The 21,106-nt window shown below is 54.9% G+C and overlaps 1 protein-coding gene across 3 annotated transcripts in view; it reads right to left on the reverse strand.

The window, feature by feature from the left end:
• The window catches only part of Rnf213 (ring finger protein 213), a 95,101-nt gene extending 78,565 nt beyond the window's left edge, over positions 1–16,536 (reverse strand). For 2 of the 3 annotated variants that reach the window (XM_046463189.1, XM_058585272.1), the window contains exons 1-3: positions 16,422–16,535; positions 12,427–12,570; positions 2,621–2,787 (exon numbers count right to left, since the gene is read on the reverse strand). In XM_046463189.1, coding sequence (XP_046319145.1) covers positions 2,621–2,787; positions 12,427–12,570; positions 16,422–16,458 — 348 coding nt within the window. In that variant the 5' untranslated portion in view covers positions 16,459–16,535. Of the gene's footprint in view, positions 1–2,620; positions 2,788–12,426; positions 12,571–16,421 lie in introns of all 3 variants that reach the window. The other variant, XM_058585273.1, reaches the window with a different exon arrangement.
• Between the last annotated feature and the right edge of the window lie 4,570 nt (positions 16,537–21,106).

Consider the following 21,106-nt stretch of genomic DNA (forward strand, 5'->3'; position numbering starts at 1 on the left):
AATTACAAAGCACAGCTGCACATGGGCTGGCATTCATAGCTAAGGTGGCACAACTGGTGGCAAAGGCATCAGAGATCACCAGGAAGTTACAGCTATACAGACTGTATAAGGAAACCCACCTACACTGGATCAAGTGTTGCCAGTTGCTGTGTTAATAATCAGGGGTAGCCCTATTAGGCAGACAGGACCCTCCCCTTATGAGATCCTCTGTGGGCATGCTCCTCTCATTACAAGAAGTATATGAAAAGATCTAAAAATTAAACCAGGACATGCTAAATAAAATAGACTAGAATTAAGTTGGACTGTCTTCTTGTTATTGAGTCATGAGTTCTTTACATATTATGGACACTAAACCCTTGTCTACAAATGATTCACAAATACTTCTCCAGTCCACGAGCTGCCTTCAGTCCACCTTGTCTTCCTCGGAATGAGGAGTTTCCATTTTGATCAAGTCCAGTTTTTCTACTTTTTCCTTTTGTTTCTTGTGCTTTTGGCGCCACGTTTAAGGAAGTTGTGTTAAATATCTGGTGACCAAATGCCAAGTCTATATTTCCTCATCCTGCGTTTTATTTCTGGAAAGTCAGCAGTAACGTCTCCACCTTCATTTTTGACTTTCCTTCCCACCTTTCCCTTTTTATAGATACTTATTGACTTCTATGTGGTGCTAGGAATCGAACTCACACGCTAGGCCAGGGTTCTGCCCCGGCTACAGGCCCTGCCCTGCACCTTTCCTCACGGGTGCGTCAGGGGTGCACACGGGGAGGGAGCCTGTTGTTACTTACACTGCCTACACGTCCCACTGCACCTGGGGCACAAGGTAGCAATGCCGTTTCCAGTATCCCTCCCCAGGACTCCCCTCCCTCCTCCTCCCCCATCTGCCCTCCTCTACTCATCTCCCTTGGATGTTCCTGAGACCCACCCCCACCGTCCTTTCCCGTCTTCCTCTCTAGCTTCCGCACAGGAGAAAACACAGGATCCTTGACCTTCTGAGTTCTTTAGGTATTATCTCCTTTTTTTCTTTTTTTTAATTTTTTAATATTTATTTATTTTTTAGTTTTCGGCATACACATCTTTGTTTGTATGTGGTGCCGAGGATCGAACCCGGGCCACACGCATGCCAGGCGAGCGCGCGACCGCTTGAGCCACATCCCCAGCCCCCCTTTTTTTCTTAGTCTAAAAGTTTATTGATTTTGTTGATCTTTTCAAAGAACCAACCTTTGATTCACTGACTTTTCTCGATTGCTTTTCTTTCTGTTCTGTTCGTCTCTACTCTAACCTTTAGTATTTCCTTCCTTCTTTACCTTTGGATTTAGTTTCCTCACCTGTTTCTAGTTATATAAGGTGTGAAGCTGGGATCAGACACAGGCTGATGTCCCCAGTCCTTTATGAGTTTGTTTTGTTTTTTTAATTTGAGGCAGGGTGTTGCACGACCCTTGGGGTCTCCCTATGCTGCTGAGGCTGGTCTCAAACTTGCAATCCTCCTGCCTTGGCCCCTTATCCTTTTTCTGTTGAGACAAGGTCTGGCTAAGTTGCTGAGGCTGGCCTTGAACTTTGGATCCTCCTGCCTCAGCCTCCTGGTCACTGGGATCACATCCATGTGCCACCTGCCTAGCTGTGGTTCCTTGGCTACTCTTGCTCGTTTTTCTCTTCCAAAAAGATTCTTCAACTTACTCTACGAAGTTTTTTTTTTTTAGACCTTGTCCTGCTGATCCCTGGAGGATTTTTAATCACCACGCTGAGTGTCTTTGTGGTGACTCTCACTTGAAGGTTCACCCAAGCCTTCGGTATCCCTCAAGGCTGGTTTGGGTAGCCTTCCCCACTGAGGAGGGAGTGACTCCAGGGGAAGATCACAACTGTGCACCACACACACACACACACACACCCCTCACTGCCTGCACACACAGGCCCTGCACCCTGACACACAAATACACACACCCCACCTCACACACACAACACACATACACACCCCACGCACCCGCACGCATGGACCAGAGCGCTGCAGCATGTCCCTGCCACACACTAGACCACAGAGCACCCCTGCAAGGAACCTCAAAAAGCAGCCCCAGCCCAGGCACGGGAAGCCACTATCCCAGGAGGAAGCCTGGGAGCAGACCTCAAGCTCTGGGTGTCTGTGAACCGGAGCTGAGTTGGGGAGCCACCCCGCCGCTCCTGGACACTTGCAGGGAGCTCCCCAGAAGCCTCCCGGGGCTACAAGCAATAATCCCCCAGTGTCTAACACCTCCCAGAGGCTGATGGGGCCTCACCCCCAAGGAAGAGCACCTGCCGGCTGCGGAGGACCTACACGTAGGCCCTGCAGCACAGCAGAGGAGCCCCCGCCCCAATCCTCCGCACGCAGACCGGCAGCAGGACCCACGCCAGCCCAGCCACAGCTCCTGAGACCCGCATATGGGGTCTAGGGCTGGAGAAGGAAGGTGGGGCCCACGGCCTGGAGCCCATAGACTCCTGGGGGATGAACCAGGCGCCAGGGACAGCTGCACAAGAAGGTTGCCCAGGAAAAGCCAGGGGCCGGGAGACATGGCGGCAGCAAGGGTGACCCAGCGCTGGCCCAGCTCAGCCATCAGGGAAACAGGGACGGGTGCGGGCAGCACAGATCACTCACTCTTTGGACAGTCCAGGTCCCGTCGTCACAACTGGGCTCAGCTGCATTTTCCTGGCGATCGCTGGAGCCTGGGGACAAGTGCAGGTCTCCATTTTCTTTCAGCACTTTTCCACACTCCATCTCTTCCTCCAGGGCCGGGGCCACCACGGAGCTGTCGTCCTCAGAATCTACAATGCAGAGGGATGACAGGTCAGATCCCCAACCTGACCTGCGGGACTCGGCCCCCGTGTCAGCCCACAGGCAGGACTCGGCCCCTGTGTCAGCCCACAGGCAGGACTCAGGCTCTGTACCAGGCCCACAGGCAGGACTCAGGCTCTGTACCAGGTCCACAGACAGGATTTGGCCCTGTACCAGGACACAGGCAGGACTCAGGCTCTGTACCAGGCCCACAGGCAGGATTTGGCCCTGTACCAGGACACAGGCAGGACTCAGGCTCTGTACCAGGTCCAGACAGGATTTGGCCCTGTACCAGGACACAGGCAGGACTCAGGCTCTGTACCAGGTCCACAGACAGGATTTGGCCCTGTACCAGGACACAGGCAGGACTCAGGCTCTGTACCAGGACACAGGCAGGACTCAGGCTCTGTACCAGGCCCACAGGCAGGATTTGGCCCTGTACCAGGACACAGGCAGGACTCAGGCTCTGTACCAGGCCCACAGGCAGGATTTGGCCCTGTACCAGGACACAGGCAGGACTCAGGCTCTGTACCAGGTCCACAGACAGGATTTGGCCCTGTACCAGGACACAGGCAGGACTGAGGCTCTGTACCAGGTCCACAGACAGGACTTGGCCCCTGTACCAGGACACAGGCAGGACTCAGGCTCTGTACCAGGACACAGGCAGGACTCAGGCTCTGTACCAGGCCCACAGGCAGGATTTGGCCCTGTACCAGGACACAGGCAGGACTCAGGCTCTGTACCAGGCCCACAGGCAGGATTTGGCCCTGTACCAGGACACAGGCAGGACTCAGGCTCTGTACCAGGCCCACAGACAGGATTTGGCCCCTGTACCAGGACACAGACAGGACTGAGGCTCTGTACCAGGTCCACAGGCAGGATTTGGCCCCTGTACCAGGACACAGGCAGGACTCAGGCTCTGTACCAGGCCCACAGGCAGGATTTGGCCCCTGTACCAGGCCCACAGACAGGACTGAGGCTCTGTACCAGGTCCACAGACAGGATTTGGCCCTGTACCAGGACACAGGCAGGACTGAGGCTCTGTACCAGGTCCACAGACAGGACTTGGCCCCTGTACCAGGACACAGGCAGGACTCAGGCTCTGTACCAGGTCCACAGGCAGGATTTGGCCCCTGTACCAGGACACAGGCAGGATTTGGCCCTGTACCAGGTCCACAGACAGGATTTGGCCCTGTACCAGGACACAGGCAGGATTTGGCCCTGTACCAGGTCCACAGACAGGATTTGGCCCTGTACCAGGACACAGGCAGGACTCAGGCTCTGTACCAGGACACAGGCAGGACTCAGGCTCTGTACCAGGTCCACAGGCAGGACTCAGGCTCTGTACCAGGTCCACAGGCAGGACTCAGGCTCTGTACCAGGTCCACAGGCAGGACTCAGGCTCTGTACCAGGACACAGGCAGGACTCAGGCTCTGTACCAGGACACAGGCAGGACTCAGGCTCTGTACCAGGACACAGGCAGGACTGAGGCTCTGTACCAGGTCCACAGACAGGATTTGGCCCCTGTACCAGGCCCAGAGGCAGGACTCAGGCTCTGTACCAGGACACAGGCAGGACTCAGGCTCTGTACCAGGCCCACAGACAGGATTTGGCCCTGTACCAGGACACAGGCAGGACTGAGGCTCTGTACCAGGTCCACAGACAGGATTTGGCCCTGTACCAGGACACAGGCAGGACTGAGGCTCTGTACCAGGTCCACAGACAGGATTTGGCCCTGTACCAGGACACAGGCAGGACTGAGGCTCTGTACCAGGTCCACAGACAGGACTTGGCCCCTGTACCAGGACACAGGCAGGACTCAGGCTCTGTACCAGGACACAGGCAGGACTCAGGCTCTGTACCAGGACACAGGCAGGACTCAGGCTCTGTACCAGGCCCACAGGCAGGATTTGGCCCCTGTACCAGGACACAGGCAGGACTCAGGCTCTGTACCAGGACACAGGCAGGACTCAGCCCTGTACCAGGACACAGGCAGGACTCAGGCTCTGTACCAGGACACAGGCAGGATTTGGCCCTGTACCAGGTCCACAGACAGGATTTGGCCCTGTACCAGGACACAGGCAGGACTCAGGCTCTGTACCAGGTCCACAGGCAGGACTCAGGCTCTGTACCAGGCCCAGAGGCAGGACTCAGGCTCTGTACCAGGTCCACAGGCAGGACTCAGGCTCTGTACCAGGACACAGGCAGGACTCAGGCTCTGTACCAGGACACAGGCAGGACTCAGGCTCTGTACCAGGACACAGGCAGGACTGAGGCTCTGTACCAGGTCCACAGACAGGATTTGGCCCCTGTACCAGGCCCAGAGGCAGGACTCAGGCTCTGTACCAGGTCCACAGACAGGATTTGGCCCTGTACCAGGACACAGGCAGGACTCAGGCTCTGTACCAGGACACAGGCAGGACTCAGGCTCTGTACCAGGACACAGGCAGGACTCAGGCTCTGTACCAGGCCCACAGGCAGGATTTGGCCCTGTACCAGGACACAGGCAGGACTCAGGCTCTGTACCAGGACACAGGCAGGACTCAGGCTCTGTACCAGGACACAGGCAGGACTCAGGCTCTGTACCAGGCCCACAGGCAGGATTTGGCCCCTGTACCAGGACACAGGCAGGACTCAGGCTCTGTACCAGGACACAGGCAGGATTTGGCCCTGTACCAGGTCCACAGACAGGATTTGGCCCTGTACCAGGACACAGGCAGGACTCAGCCCTGTACCAGGACACAGGCAGGACTCAGGCTCTGTACCAGGACACAGGCAGGATTTGGCCCTGTACCAGGACACAGGCAGGACTCAGGCTCTGTACCAGGACACAGGCAGGATTTGGCCCCTGTACCAGGACACAGGCAGGACTCAGGCTCTGTACCAGGACACAGGCAGGACTTGGCCCCTGTACCAGGTCCACAGGCAGGACTCAGGCTCTGTACCAGGACACAGGCAGGACTCAGGCTCTGTACCAGGTCCACAGGCAGGACTTGGCCCCCGTACCAGGCCCTCCAACTGCCTACATGCCACAGTCTGGCTGGGCACAAATGCCGCAGTCTGGCTGGGCACACAATCACGAGCCACCACACAGCTTGTAGATTCAAACAGCAACTCTTTATTCCCGAACTCACACCAGCCGTCTACAATCACGTTCTGGGGAAATCCACGTTCTCTGCCCAAATCCACGTTCTCTGCCCAAATCCCCGTTCTCTGCCCAAAATCCACCTCCACTGGGCTTCTATCTCCCAAATATATTGTCTGAATCCCGTGAGAACTCAAGGGGAACTCAGGCAGCAGGATACGCCCTATTCCCAGCAGGAATAATCTTAAACCTTAAACCTGGAACCTAAACTGGGAACGCCCTAAACAAGATTATCTTAAAACCGGGAACACCCTAATCTGCCTTGGTCCTTGAGCAAGGTCACTTACATTCAATGTCACTGCAACATGTCAGCAACATGGGGTACGCTGGCAAGGAAATTGTCATACCTACTTGGCTAATGGCTCCCAGCATCTCCCCCCTTCTGATTAATTAAACAACAAGCAATGTGGCTTAAGGACCATGCCTGGTAGGTTGTCCAATTCAACATATGGTTCTTACCCGTCATCGGAAAACTGACCTTTAGGCGTCAGCCTCCTGTCTTAGGTTGATACCATTGCAATTGGATCATACCCGTCACTGACTACCGGTCCAGCATACAGCCATACTTGTGGATAGGTCTATGCACCAGTGGGGGGGTGAGGTTCTTTGCCTCACCTCTATTGGCCCCCAAATTTGGCCTTGGTGCCAGTGGGGGAGTGAGGTTAATGTGGCTTATGGACCGTGCCTGGTAGGTTGTCCAATTCAACATATGGTTCTTACCCGTCATCGGAAAACTGACCTTTAGGCGTCAGCCTCCTGTCTTAGGTTGATACCATTGCAATTGGATCATACCCGTCACTGACTACCGGTCCAGCATAAGCCATTGGCCCCCAAATTTTAGACCATCACTAGTAGAAGGGAGGAGGATACAGAAATGCCACGACACCAAGCCAATTGACGGCTCTTTGGGAAAAATTGCATCACTGGTGACACCATCAGCAAAGATATGCTAGCATTACCACAATTCGCTGCACCAAACGATAGTTACATAGTCCAGGCAAGTTCTGCAAGCAGTTCAAAGCAGAGGAATCTATCAATATGTCCATTTCCTCCCAAAATTTCCTCCCCGTACGGGCCACCAAATGCCACAGTCTGGCTGGGCACAAATGCCGCAGTCTGGCTGGGCACACAATCACGAGCCACCACACACCTTGTAGATTCAAACAGCAACTTTTTATTCCCGAACTCACACCAGCCGTCTACAATCACGTTCTGGGGAAATCCACGTTCTCTTCCCAAATCCACGTTCTCTGCCCAAATCCACCACCACTGGGCTTCTATCTCCAAAATATACTGTCTGAATCCCGTGAGAACTCAAGGGGAACTCAGGCAGCAGGATACGCCCTATTCCCAGCAGGAATAATCTTAAACCTTAAACCTGGAACCTAAACTGGGAACGCCCTAAACAGGATTATCTTAAAACCGGGAACACCCTAATCTGCCTTGGTCCTTGAGCAAGGTCACGTACATTCAATGTCACTGCAACATGGGGTACGCTGGCAAGGAAATTGTCATACCTACTTGGCTAATGGCTCCCAGCACCTACACACAACACATCACTACAAAGCTACAGTTGGATAAAGACCTGCCACGAGCCACAGCTGCAGACACGTCCCTTTGCCCAGGAGGGGCCTCCATCCTGCTATGCCAGCTGAACCTCATCCAGTCAGAACCTGTCATCTGCCCTGGCTGAAGGGGAGGTCTCAGGGAGGGCTCCAGGGCTCCCTCTGGAGCTGGGCAACCCCCCCCCCCCCCCCCCCCCCGGTCCACCATGGTGGGCTGGATTTGGACCCTGGAGTCCAGTTCTGCCTCCAGCCTGAGGACAAAGCCAACACATGCAGAAGAGCTGTGCTGCCAGGACCAGAAAGGAGCGCGAGCCCCAGGCACACCCAATCCCTGCCACCGGGCCCTGGCTTCCTGGACCCTCCAACAGCCAGTTCAAACAGAACCAGGTACAGCGGCCATCTCATTTCCCCGCTGATGGAGGTCCTAACTGGACCACAGGTGCCACTTCCGCCCATCCCACTGGACCATGAGCAAGACAAGCACCCCCAGCGCTGGGGAGGGTGTGAGCAGAGACAAAGCCCTGGGCACACTGCAGCCAGGGCAGCGGGAGGGGGGGCGGCTGACAGAGGTGGCCCCGGCAAGCACGCCAGTCCTGGGGGTAGCGTGTCCTCCAGACAGACTGGCGGGGGTGAGAAACCTGCCTGGCGAGGCGGCGGGGCGGCTGCAGGTGAACTCGAGTGTCCAGGCCAGGTGCCTCACAGCAGCAGGCCCTGCCAGGGTAGAGCGCTCCCGGCTGCTGAGCCACACCAATTTTCTTAGGAATGTGCAGAAGAGACGTGTGTGGTGGTGCACCCCTGTAATCCCAGCCAGAGGAGGCTGAGGCAGAAGGATCACAGGTTGAAAGCCAGCCTCAGCAACTTGGTGAGGCCCTGTCTCAAAATATAAAAAGGGCTGGGGGGCTCTGGGGATTCAGCTCAGTTGGTAGGGTGTTTGCTGTGCATGTACAAGACCCTGGGTTCAGTCCCCAGCACCACCAAAAATAAAAAATAAAAAAAAAGGGTGGGGATGTGGCTCAGTGGTTAAGCGCCCTTGGGTTCAATCCCCAGGACCAGAAAAGAATGGTGTGAAGCACACACCATCTCACGGATGCTAGACAAGCACTCTGTCCCGCAGGACGGCGCCCCAAATGCTCCACTTTAAGAGATCAAATGCCAAAGGTAGGTTATCATAATCTTGTTACCATTCAAAAGCAGACACACCAGGGGACAGCCCAGCAGGCTTCTCCAACCCAGAGGGAAGCAAAATCAGATGCCAGATGCCTCTGCCCAGGCCTCTTCCCACCCTGGGAGTCCCACCCACCTGTGGGGCCCAGGTCACTGAGGTCAGGTCAGAGTCAACCCAGGCTGGGCCTCCACTGCAGCCACCCTGGTTAGCCAGGGTCTCACCCATCCAAGCCAGGGGCTGGGGGAACCCCGCCACCCCCCCACACCCCCACCCCAGGCCCCAGAAGCAAGGCTGCTACCCCACTGCGAACCCACAGCACCCCTGCCTCTCTGGAGCCCGACGACGCTCTGGCAACACTGGGCACACTGCCTCCGTCAGAGATGCGTCCTCCAGGAAAGCAGAATAAAAAGGAGACAGGCTGCCTGGAGACTGGCGCCGCCCCAGGAGCCTCCCAGCATGGTCCCTGGGGGCAGGGACCTGGGGCAGGGAGGGCTGGCCCACAGCTCTCCGAGCCCTCCCCCCACCCCCCCTGGGCAGAGACCCCAGGTGTCCCCATGCCTGCATCCATGGGCAGAGCACAGGTACCCAGGGTGGCCCCAGGACTCCTGCCCCCTGCAGCAGTGAGCCTCGGGGAGAACCTCCGAGGGACGGAGGGGCGGGGCCTCCCTCGGCTGGGAGCCAGGTCCCGGGCCCTGTTTCAGTTTCTATTCTTAAGCAGTTATCACAGGGCACAAGGAAGCCCGGCCGGCCTGTGGGCTCTCCCTGCCTGCAGGAAGGACGTGGCCAGGCACACACCTCAGGGATCATTCAGGAACAGGGTGATGCCTCCGAGGGACCCACCTTCCTGAGCCACTGGACAAAGGAGGGGGCTGGGCTTGTGTAGGTTACACTGAGAGGTGACGGAATTAATGAACCTGTCAGCCTGCGCCTCAGGAATTGGGGTCTTTGTTTTTACTGGGCAAGATGGAGGGCTGAGGGCCAGCGGCCAGGATTTATTTGGGGAGAGGAGACTGTCGTTCTAGGTTTGATGGCCACCTTCCCCCCAGGGCTTGTGGAACGTATTGGTGAAGCCAGATTTAAAATTAGGTAGTCAGTGTAGTTAGGTAAATCGGGTCTAATATCGAGTGAGATCTAAAATGGAGGCCATGAGAATGAATTCCAGGAAAAGTTCAGCAACTCTTGAAATGTTAATGAAGTCCAGGAAACAGCCCCCGGCAGATGTGAAGAGAGCCCATCCCAAAGAAGTGTTAATGAAGTCCTTCCCGCCCAGACTACTTCTCTGCCCCACCTGTGCCCCACCCCTCGGGCCTTCCCACCTACATTCCATCACTGAAAGAACTATAAAAAGGGGAGACTACCGCACTTCCACGGATTCCACCTCTTGGGTCCCCTTCTTCCTCCGGGAGAAGTCTTTTCTGCTGTCCTTTAATAAACTTCTAATTTCTACTCTGACCTTGCCTCGGCGTGCTTCTCTGGTGTTATTCTTCAACATAGGGGAAGCAAGGACTCGGCACCGGTCAACAGCGGTAACATTGGGAGGCATCAGTGCTGTGAGTTATGGCTTCTGTTTTTACTCCTCCTCCCAGGCCACCCTGATGGGGGCGCTGTCATTTTCCATATCTAATAAGTGTAACAGATGATGTAAAATAAACTATAGGGACACTGTCCTGGGGGGCTGGGGCTCAGTGGTAGAGCACTTGCCTCCCACGTGAGAGACTCTGGGTTCGATCCTCAGCACCACATAAAATAAATAAATAAAGATAATGTGTCCATGTACAACTGAAAAAGTATTAAAAAAAAAAAAGGGACACTGTCCACTGACTGATAATTAGTGCCTGGGCAAGGGAGATGCCCCCTCCCCCGTCTACTCGGCCCACCTCAGGAAACCTGATTAACACCTAACACCGGGCACCCCTACCTTTTGGGTTGTAAAGAACTTCCTCAGGGAATCTAAAGCTCCTTGGAAGTGTAAAGGCCTCTGGGAGAAGCTCGGGCCAAGGCCAGAGATCTACAAAAGACCTTGAAAGAAGAGCCAGTCCTTCCCCTTCTCCCGCTTCTGTGATCACTAGAAACCCGGTGCTCGGCCACACATCGTGGAGACTAGGAATTTTATGGCACCAGACAGCCTATAAAAGTCGTCAGAAACCAGAGGTGGGGGCTGAATCTGGAGTCTCATCTGCCTCCCCGACAGGACTCACCCTGAGAAGCATTGGCTTTTGGTGAAAGGCCACTGGCCCTGCCGTGCCCCAGCAGATCCCCCTCTGTGCTGTTGGCAAGTGGCTCTGATGCCCTCCACCGTCCCCATCCCTCACCCAAAATGAAAAGAGGGGCAGAGACCCTTCAGGGAGGCCCTGCAGCATGATGAACATGGGGTTATTCATCGGTCCTTGTCCCTGATGCCAATTTAATAATGAGGACACAGTTTTGAGAAAAAGGAAAAAGGTTTGTTGCTTTGCCAGCAGAGAAATGGAGGGGGGCGGTGCGGCTCGGGTCCCAGAGGCTGGGATTCTGAGCCTCAGGGAAAACGGCCTTTTCAGCTCTTCAGAAGCTACACTCCAGGTGTACCTGGGGGGAGGGGCGGGGGAGGGCCCCTGGGGAGTTAGGCTTGGCATGTTAATTTGGGAGATAGTCACCTCTGTCCCCAGGAAAGCCAGTAACTCAGGGTAATCTGATTCCCAGCCCCCAAGTTAGGGAGGGGGGGAAGGAGAAGAGGAAAAGGAAAAACACCTCCCTTTTAAAATAGGCAGCAATCGGGCTGGGGATGTGGCTCAAGCGGCAGCGCAAGCGCGGCCCGGGGTTCGATCCTCAGCACCACGTACAAACAAAGATGTTGTGTTCGCCGAAAACTAAAAAATAAATATTAAAATTCTCTCTCTCTTTAAAAAAATATATTCTGATAAAAAATAAATAAATTAATTAAATTACGCAGCAATGGCTACCTTCAAAAGGTAAAGTGGACCACTATTACCGGGTCTCCACTTCCCAAAGGGAAGTGAGACTAAATGAAGCCCCCCAGGGGCTCTACCTGCCCCACTGTCCTTCCTGGCCACCATCATAGACCACCCTGTCTTGTCCAGTAATCAATTTTTTTTTGTTTGGTTGGTTGTTTTTTTTTTTTGGTACTGGAACTTGAACTCTGGGGCACTCAAGCCACACCCCCAGCCCTCTTTTGCACTGTAGAGACAGGGTCTCACTGTTGCTTAGCACCTCGCTGTTGCTGAGGCTGGCTTTGAACTCGGGATCCTCCTGTCTTAGCCTCCCTTGGGATGGGGGAGATCCGTGCAGCCCTCTGGAAGCTCTGTGCCCCCATAGGCTCCGGGTCAGTGGGGTAGGAGCAAGGGAGGATGTCTCTGTCTTCCTGCCCTCAGCAGAGAAGGCACTTGTCTCCTCCTGTCCCTCCACTGACAACCTGGGCAAGCTACACGGACCTGCACGGACGCCTCCCACGGAATTGCAAACCCACAGACTCTTCCCCCTCCCGCAGCCTCAGGATGTGCTCTGGAATGTCCAGGGCCCTTTAGCTCAGCCAGAGGTTCTTATCCCCAAGGCAGACGAAACCTCAGTTCCCTCAAAGGAAGGAAACCACCACAGGTGATTCCAGCAAGAACTTCACAAAGCCGCTGGGGGAAAGCGCCCCCCCCAGAGTTCTGTCAGGGAGGGGCGGCTGAGGCTGCCTGCTGGCCCAGTTCCCGTGGGCCTGGAAGGCACAGCTGCCCCCCCTCCTCACTTGACCCCAGCACCCCTGAGACTTGCCTGGTCTGGGGGTTGCAGGAGGCAGCCTCTGTCCACACTGGCTGCAGAACTTGGGGGCCTCCTCCTGGGAGACATGCTGGCACTGAGGACACTCCATGCCTCTGACAGCAGGCTTCTCCAGCCTGAGCCCCTTCCCCTGCAGGTCTGGAAAGAAGAGCAGAAGTCCTCAAGGCAGCCGCTATAAACCGTGCCTCCTGTCATGTGACCACAATCCATTTCAGTTTCATTTTCTGAGAAAGTGGAATGCTGTAACCAGAAAGGTCCCCTGGTCAATGGAAGCCGGACAGCAGTGTGTCCCTGAAGCTGGCCCTGCAGCAGGGCTCCACTGGACGCTCTGACTACATCCCCTGGTGTTGAAACTTACACATTTTTTCCCTTTTTCCTAATGTTCTCTTCCCTAACCTCTCCTTCCTGATTTTCTTTCCCCTGGGTTTCTCCTCCCAGAGCTCTCCTCCCTAATCTCACTTCTCTGCATCACCTCTATAAAAGACCCCTGTTCCTGCTGATGGGCAGAATCACAGCCTTTGGGACAGGAGTCCCCTGCTTCTCCTTCTCTATCAAAGCAATAAACCTTCTTTTTCTTTATTCTCAAATCTATGTCCCCGTTATTGGATTGGAATCAGGGACAAGGACCGAGCTTGCGGCAACAGCCACTGCTCCATCCCAAGTCCCACTCTGCCCAGGATCCTCTCCATCCGGTAGCAGCTCCCCCCCCCCCCCCCCCCCCCCGTGCCTGGCTACCACCCAGCAAGGCTTGACTGCAGCTCCAACAGGCCACAGGCCGGCCAGCTTCTCCAGACAACCCCTGAGAACTTGGGGGAGGCAGGCCGGGGACTCCGGTGCAGCTGCAGCCAGGGCAGGACCCTGAACCAACGGACACAGGCAGCCCCCGGGCAGCCTGCAGAACTGCTTGGAAAGTCAACCTGGGGCCGGGGTGCCACTGCCTGCCAGAGGTGCCAGGGTGCCTCACCTTGCTCCCCTGAGAGAAGGGACAAGACACCTGCCCCCACAGTAGCCCGAAGAACAGGTGAGGGATAGGTGAGTCATACAGGGACAACTTTACAACACTAGAGAGGTGCTAGTGGCCATGGTCACCTCTGGCTGAGCAGTGCCTCCTACACAGGCCAGCCCAAGCTGGGTAGCCCAGGTTTAATGAGCTGGGGTTGGGGTTCCCAATAACTCGGGGACACTGCCATCTATGGAGGCCCACTCCTCTCCTTGACCAGGTGGCATCCAAGTGAAGCCAGATTTAAAATTAGGTAGTCAGTGTAGTTAGGTCTAATATCGAGTGAAATCTAAAATGGAGGCCAAGCTGAGAATGATTCCGGGAAACACAGGACAACTCATGGAATGTTAATGAAGTCCCGAAAAGGCCCTAGGCCAAAGTCCACCCCAAAGAAATGTTAATGGAGCCCAGGAAACAGCCCCCAACAGATTTGGAGATAGCCCATCCCAGAGAAGTGATAAGCCCATCCCAAAAAGTGATAATTAAGTCCTTCCTGCTGTGTCCTAACCCTTCCCCGTGCATTCCATCACCAAACCTATAAAAAGGGGAACACATTTGCCTGCCAAACGGATTCCACCTCTTGGGTCCCCTTCTTCCTCCAGGAGAAGTCTTTTCTGCTGTCCTTTAATAAACTTCTAATTTCTACTCTGACCTTGCCTCGGCGTGTGCTTTTCTGGTGTTATTCTTCAACATCAGGGAAGCAAGGCCAACAGCGGTAACACAAGTAGGAAGGGGGTCACAGCCACTCCAGGCCAAGTTCAAGATGGCGGGCCTGGGCTCTTGCCTAACCTGTGAATCCCAAGGCACACCTACCCATCCACCACCCTCTTCTGCTGGTTGTGCAACAAAGAGCTGCAGAAGCAGTGGCCCCTCACCAGCTGGAGGTGCGAGCTGAATGCAGACTTCCCCTGCTGCAGCCCCCTGCCCCTCACCCAAGGTCTGCACTGGAGGGCCAGCTCTTCCAGGTGGTTCACGTGCCACAGCCCAGCCCCAGTTCCCATGAGCCCCCTCCCCTCCACACACCCTGAACCAAAAATACCACCAAGGTCTGGACACTTCCTCAAACACTTTCAGTGACTCCCTACCACACCCCTCCCCAAGGCTCCTTTCCACTGGAGAGAAGCAAAAAATGGCTTCCCTCTACCCTCCTAGGTTCTTTAGCTGGGCTATGAATTAAATCCACATCAGACAGACTAGCAGAAGGAAAATTATGCACATTTAATTATGTACCTACCCACAAAATGTGAGTTGAAGAAGGGCCAGTTAGCTGTTACCCAGCACCAGAATTCCTGGAAGGGACAGAGCTTGGGGACTCCTGGGGTGGACACAGGGAAGGCGAGGGAGGAACTGTGATGTGAATGAAGTTGTTTTGCAGTTTCCCAGGTACTGGGAGCAGCCCTCTTTACTAATGCAGATTTCTTTCACAGGCAATTTCTTTTACAAAAGGACAGTCTACAGAGCTACTCTGCAACTCTAGGTTTCTCAGAATAACCTAGTTCTGCCTCCCAGTGAAGCAAGAACAAAAGTTGGGCAGTTAGTGTAGAGAGATGATCTGGTTGGGACGGAAGGGGGAGGATGAGTCGATGGAAATGAAGTTAATACCTTCAGGACCTACCCCCTCACCCGCCGCCCCACATCACCTGCCTCCGGTGGGATTCTTCCTCCCAGCAGGGACTTGTTAATGGGGATTCCCTGGGTGGCTCCTTTCCTGCTTCTCGGGGAAGACACTGTAAAATGGGGAGAGGTACCCTGAATTGTCCCCTTGCCCCCACATGGGCAGGACAGAAGGAGGGGGGCATGAGAAGTAAGAAACCGGGAAACTAATAAAAAGACAATATTCACCCCCTCCGCAGGATACCAGCTCTAGGACCCCTTCTCTGCGGAAGGAAAAGTCTGTCTCTGTTCTATTCTTTAAATAAAAGTTGCTTTCAACGCTTGCCTCGGGTCAATCTTCAACACCTGGGGAAACGTAACTCTTTTGTCACCCGGAACACTAGGTCACATTTTGGGGCAGTGTGTTCTGGGCCCGTCACCACGTGAATGAAGTTGTCTAATGCAGTGCTCTCCTGGCCAACAGACCAGAACTTCCAGAGTAGGGCTCAGGACACCTCTCCAAAGCACTCTATTGTGCAAGTCTGCACCAAGGACCAAAAGGCAGAGTGAGCGGCCCAGGCACCCCACTCAGCTTCCGTCCTTTCGCCAGTCACCAGCCCGGGGCAAAATCAGGCGCGCCCCGTCCCCACCACCACGACCAAGGAAAAGCGGGTGGGGGCAGGGGTGGCTGACTCGCGGGGTCTGCGCTGCTCAAGGCCCCCACCCTGGCCTTGACTTCTGCGCAGGAAACTGGGAGGGCGCAGCTGTTCCGGGCCGCGACGCCGTTCTCCTAAAGTTACAGGAGTTGCTCCTGGTGGCGGCGCAGGACGCGGGGCCCAGCCGCAGGCCCAGATCCGCCCGGCTCCGCTAGGCGCTCCCGCCGCAGCCTTTCCTCCCGCAGCGCCGCGGGGGAGGCTCCTGCGCTCCCCGGGGGCAGGGGCTGGTCGGGAGAGGGCTGACCTCCGGGGAGGTGGCGGGGACTGAGGAAAGGCCTGCCGCCCAGCCGCCGGGCGGCCAGACAGCTGCGGGCGGGGCGGGGCTGGACCCGGTACCCCGAGGCGAAACCGAAACTTGGAACCCGCAGGAAGAGGCGGCCGGCGCCTCTGGACGCAGGCACCGCCCCCACCGGGCCTCGCACCCCGACCCGCGGGACGCTCTGTCCCCCTGGCCGGCGCCCAGCCCAGCGAGACTCTTGCCTCGCGAACCCGCAGCCGCATGCCGCATCTCCGTCTCTGGGCGCCCCTCGCGCCCAGAAGACCCCGGACCCGTACCCCGCATCCCTGCACCCTACCCAATGGATCCGGTACCCAGGGAGGGAATCCTCGCCACAGGGACCCCAGGTGCCCACAAGACCCGCACCCCCGCATCTCTGCATCCTGCCCAGCGGGATCCGCACCTCGGCCGCCAGCGCGTCCACCGCCTGAGGCTCGCATCTGCCGCGCCTGAGCGGGCTGCCGGCCCGCGCGCGCTTTCGTCCACAGGTCACGCGGCCCCTGGCACCGCCTCTCCGCCAGCCTCGCGCTCCACAGGGCACGCGTGGGCGTGACCGGAATTCCCCGCTGGGTGGCGCCCTCCGAGGTCACCTCCCAGGTCACCTCCCAGGTCACCTCCTCTAACCCAGAGGCGTCTTCAGCCGCTGCGCGAGCACCGCGTACAGCAAGGAGCCTGACTTGTGATGGACCGGGTCTCCCAAGGTCGCCCCCACCCACCGAGGGCGGGAGTGCCGCAGTCTGGCTGGGCACAAATAACCCAGCCGCCAGGAGGCATTTGTAGGTTCAAACAGGAACTACTTTGGAGAGCCTTGGGGAACCCTCGGGCATGCGGGTCCCCAGCCCCGGGCACCCAGCACCTTGGACAGTGTCCACCATGGCTGCCTAGGGGCCTAAAATCCTCAGGACTCGCTCCTCCAAACTTCCAGACACCATTAAGAGGCTGGGCGTGGTGGCACACGCCTGCGATCCCCAGAGACTTGGGAGGCTGAGGCAGTAGGATCGAAAGTTTGAAGGCAACCCTGTAAGACTCTGTCTCAAAATAAAAAATAAAAAGTGATGGGATGTGGCTCAGGTAAAGCACCTCTGTGTTCACTCCCTAGTCCAAAAAAAAAAAAATTAAATCTAACGTTGGAAAGAAAAATAGGGGTCACCATCCTGCCCAGAATGTATCTCTTTAATTCCCAATTCAGTTCGTGGTTCAAGATAAATGAAGCTTCAGACAGGATTATCAAGTTACCGAGGGTCAGCGGTTACCAGGATTTATTTGGGGAGAGATCTATGCTTAAGTCTCTTCGCAGAGACTGTCATTCTAGGTTTGATGGCCACCTTCCCCCCAGGGCTTGTGGAACGTGTGGGGGAGCATCAGTGCTATGAGTTATGGCTTCCTTTTTTACTCCCTTTTCCAAGGCCACCCTGATGGGGGGGGCTGTCATTTTCTGTATCCACAGAAAGGAGACGTCTGCCTGAGGATCTAGGAAGTGAGTCCTAACACACCCTCAGGGTGCCCTGGGACCCCACTGGAGCACACCTGGAATGCAGCCCTTGGAGAGTTCCTTAAAATCCCTCTGTTCTCCCTGGGGCAGAACCACAGCCACTGGGAGAGGAGTTCCCTTGGTTCTTCTTTGTTAGCAAAGTAATAAGCCTTTTTCCTGTTCCCCAAACCAATTCATTATTAAATTGGCATGAATTGGCATTGGGGACAAGGACTGCGCTCACAGGCCATGACAAGGGCTCCCAGGCGAGTGCAGGCAAGGCAAAGCACATGCACATGGCCTCCTGGAGCGGACGCTTGGCGGTCAGGAGCCCAGACAGCGGAGCAGCCACACCGTGAGGATGGTCTGCAGCCCAGTGGGCCAGTCTGAAGGCCGTGGAGGTGCCCACAAATGCAAGACCAAACTTGACCCAACAGGCTGAGTCCGACTCACTGATCCTGCCAACCATGTTTAAAGTGAGAAAAGAGTAAAAGTATAACATATGGCCCAATAGATTTAGAAAACAAGAGGGGAAGTGCCGAGGTCCAGCCCCGGCAGGGGGAGTGAGGGACCAGGGGTCCTAAGGAGGAGTGGCTTTGGCGAAAGAAGAAGAGTCAGGAAGACAGGATGCAAGTTACCAGCAACCTTCAGAGGACATCTCTCTGTCCCTGGAGGCACCTTCATTTTTATACCTTTTTTACAGGTGTTTTTTCAGGTAGTTAGTGGATAGCTTCAAAGCCCCAAACTTTTTTGATTTACATAATTTTCAAGAATTACAATCTTTTCTGATATACAATGACCACCTAAAATATTGAGGACATTGTTCAGAATATTCTTCTGTAACCTTAGACAATCATGATCAAGCTTTTACGTTTTCTCCTCAATCACTAGGTGCTAGGAGACCCAACTAGACTACATGACTCCTGACCTACTATTCACTTCTAACTTTAAAGCATACCTATAATTATTTCATAAACCTTTAACTTTAAAGCATACTTATGATTATTGGTAAGTTTTCTTACTTCTAAACTAAAATCCCAGTAAAACACACTTAAAGTAGTGAAAGTCTATTATTTAAAAGCCTACTACTCTGAAGTGCCTCTAAAATATATCTATGTAAATTTTACATTTTTCTATTTTAATTTCCAAGGTAATTTCCTTTTTTTCATACGACCTATACGACTGCTTTCTTAAAGAACTCCCTTGATCCTTGGTCAAAGCACACCAATTCTTATGTCTTTGTGATCTTGAACTAAAGGGCAGGCTTTGCACCTCAACCCATTTGTCATTTACATTAACTATGTGTTTTCCATTCTCATCATAAGTTTCTGGGTACAGCAAAGGAGGGTCTATTGGTTGGGGAATGTATTTTTATTAGCCTCTTGTCCTTGAGGGGATGCCACAAGCTACCTATGGTGGTCCTTGTACTGTGGGCACAGCCATCGTTTTTCTGTAGGTAGGTGTTGTACAGGTTGTGGTTTTAGGAGGGGGTGGGGGGGGCTACTGTAAATTGTCAACCATGGGATAAATGTTTCTTGTTGCTCAGGCTTGAGGGATAACACCATTGTCTGTATCCTGAGAGACACTGAAACGCGCCTCATGGCCTTCTCCGTCGTATCCTTAGTCTCATTCTGGGAATTCTCCTGCCATCTCAGGCGATACTCACTGTTATCATTGACTGACGTCTCCCTGTTATCCATGTCATGGGTATCACAAACAAGACACTTAACCTTCCTAATGGTTCCAGTTTCCGGATGGCGCGGCCCTGCCATCCGGAAGGGATCCCCCACGCTGTGACCCTGTGGGACAGCAGGTGCAGGACCGCCTTCACCAGGAAGAGCAGAGCTGTGTGGTGGACCCAGGCTGCAGTTTCCTCTGCAGGGCTGAGCCTGGAGCAGAGGTGAGTGTGGAGCAGGAGGGCGAGGGAGCTGGAGGACACGGCCAGGGCTTCAGGGGCTTCACCTGCAGCTTTGTCCCTCAAGAAGTGATGACTAAGCCTGTTATCCCAGCCACAAAGGAGGCTGAGACAGGGGGATTGCAAGTTTGAAGCCAACCTTAGCAACTTAGCAAACCCCTAAGCTAATTAGTGAGACTGTCTCAAAAAAAAAAAAAAATCAGAAAGGCTGGGGATGAGGCTCGGCGAGAAGTGCCTGAGCTTCTCTCCTCTCAGGAAGAAAGACCCCCTGTTCACGAGGGGCCTTGGAAGACCTGTTTGAGAAGCCTGCAGGGGCACAGGAGGGAAGCCGTCCCCTGTGGCCACCACTGCCAAGCCACTAGCCTGTTCCCCAACACAGGCCCTGAAGTCCATCCCACAGAAAAACTGATGTCCCAGAGAAGTGTTTTGTGGGGAAAGAAAGGCTTTATTCAGTGGCCAAAGAATGGAGAAGAGCGAGCGTTGCTCCCCATCAGCTTCCCAGCTCCAGGGCCTACAGATGCAGGACAGGACTCAAGAGGCCAAGAAGGGGCAGGAAGCTCGCGTCCTTCCTGGGGTCAGGTGGAGCTCTTCCAGGAACCGGGTGCCACTTTTAAGAAAGACATTTTAGTTATAGATGGACACACAGCTTTATTATTCCATGCTGAGGAGCGAAGCTGGTTCCTCGCAGGGGCCACGGAGCCCTCTACCACTGAGCCAGGCCCCGGCCCCTGGGCTGCCTTCTTCCCCTCTTTTCTGGGGTTTCCCTCATGGGGGCTAGTGGGTGTGTTTAGCCTTGAAGGGGAGGATGGCGGCCAGGCAAGTCTAGGTCCTAGAGAGACATTTCTCAACATCACCATGTCTGCTGGCCGGAGGCGAAGACAGCAGAGGAACAGACACGGTATGAAGGCACAGGTGACTTCCTGTCACTCCTTGGACACCTGCAAGCCCAAGGGTCAGTGTTTTCAGCAAAAGCAGGCTTCGGAGCTGGGCACAGTGGCACACGCCTGTAATCCCAGCGGCTCAAGAGGCTGAGACAGGAGGATCCTGGGTTCAAAGCCAGCCTCAGGAAAATCGAGGCCCTAAGCAACTCGGTGAGACCCTGTCTAATAAAATACAAAATAGGGCTGGGGTGTGGCTCAGTGGTTCAGTGCCCCTGAGTTCAGTCCCCAGTGCCTCCCCCAAAACTTAAGCATACAACACAGCCTTCGGGTCCCTGAAGGGCAGCCTCAACCACTGCTGTCCTGACCATGTGTCACAGGTGCCATCTACCCCAGTGCTGACGGAGATGGGCAGTGCATTGCCCAGCCACAAACTGCCCAAGGCAGTGGTTTAGATCCATCAGGAGCAAGTGAGGAAGAGGAGTCAGCTTTCCCCCAGCAGCTGGCCACAGTCCTTGTCTTTGCAGCTCTCAACACACTGAAGGACTTAGACCTCTAAGGAAAGAACCAAATGGAGGAAACAGAGAGGGAGGTGGCTCCACAGTAACACAGGTTGATTCAGGACAGACCTACAGAGGGGTTCCCTTCAGAGGCTGGGACCTGTCTTCACTTACAGCCTAGGGAAGTCATAGGGGGTGTCAGGGAAGGGTCCTATGCAGTCACCTCCATACTTTGAGGCAGTCACAGCTCCTTGTTGACCAGGTGTTTCCCAGGATTCCAGTCCCAGGTAACAATTCCCTGCCCTGTGGGATAGTGGGGTATTG

The sequence above is a fragment of the Marmota monax genome, unplaced genomic scaffold (assembly GCF_021218885.2).
Source record: "Marmota monax isolate L192 unplaced genomic scaffold, Marmota_monax_Labrador192_F-V1.1 WCK01_AAM20220418_F8-fsc00220, whole genome shotgun sequence".
Classification (NCBI taxonomy): Eukaryota; Metazoa; Chordata; class Mammalia; order Rodentia; family Sciuridae; genus Marmota; species Marmota monax.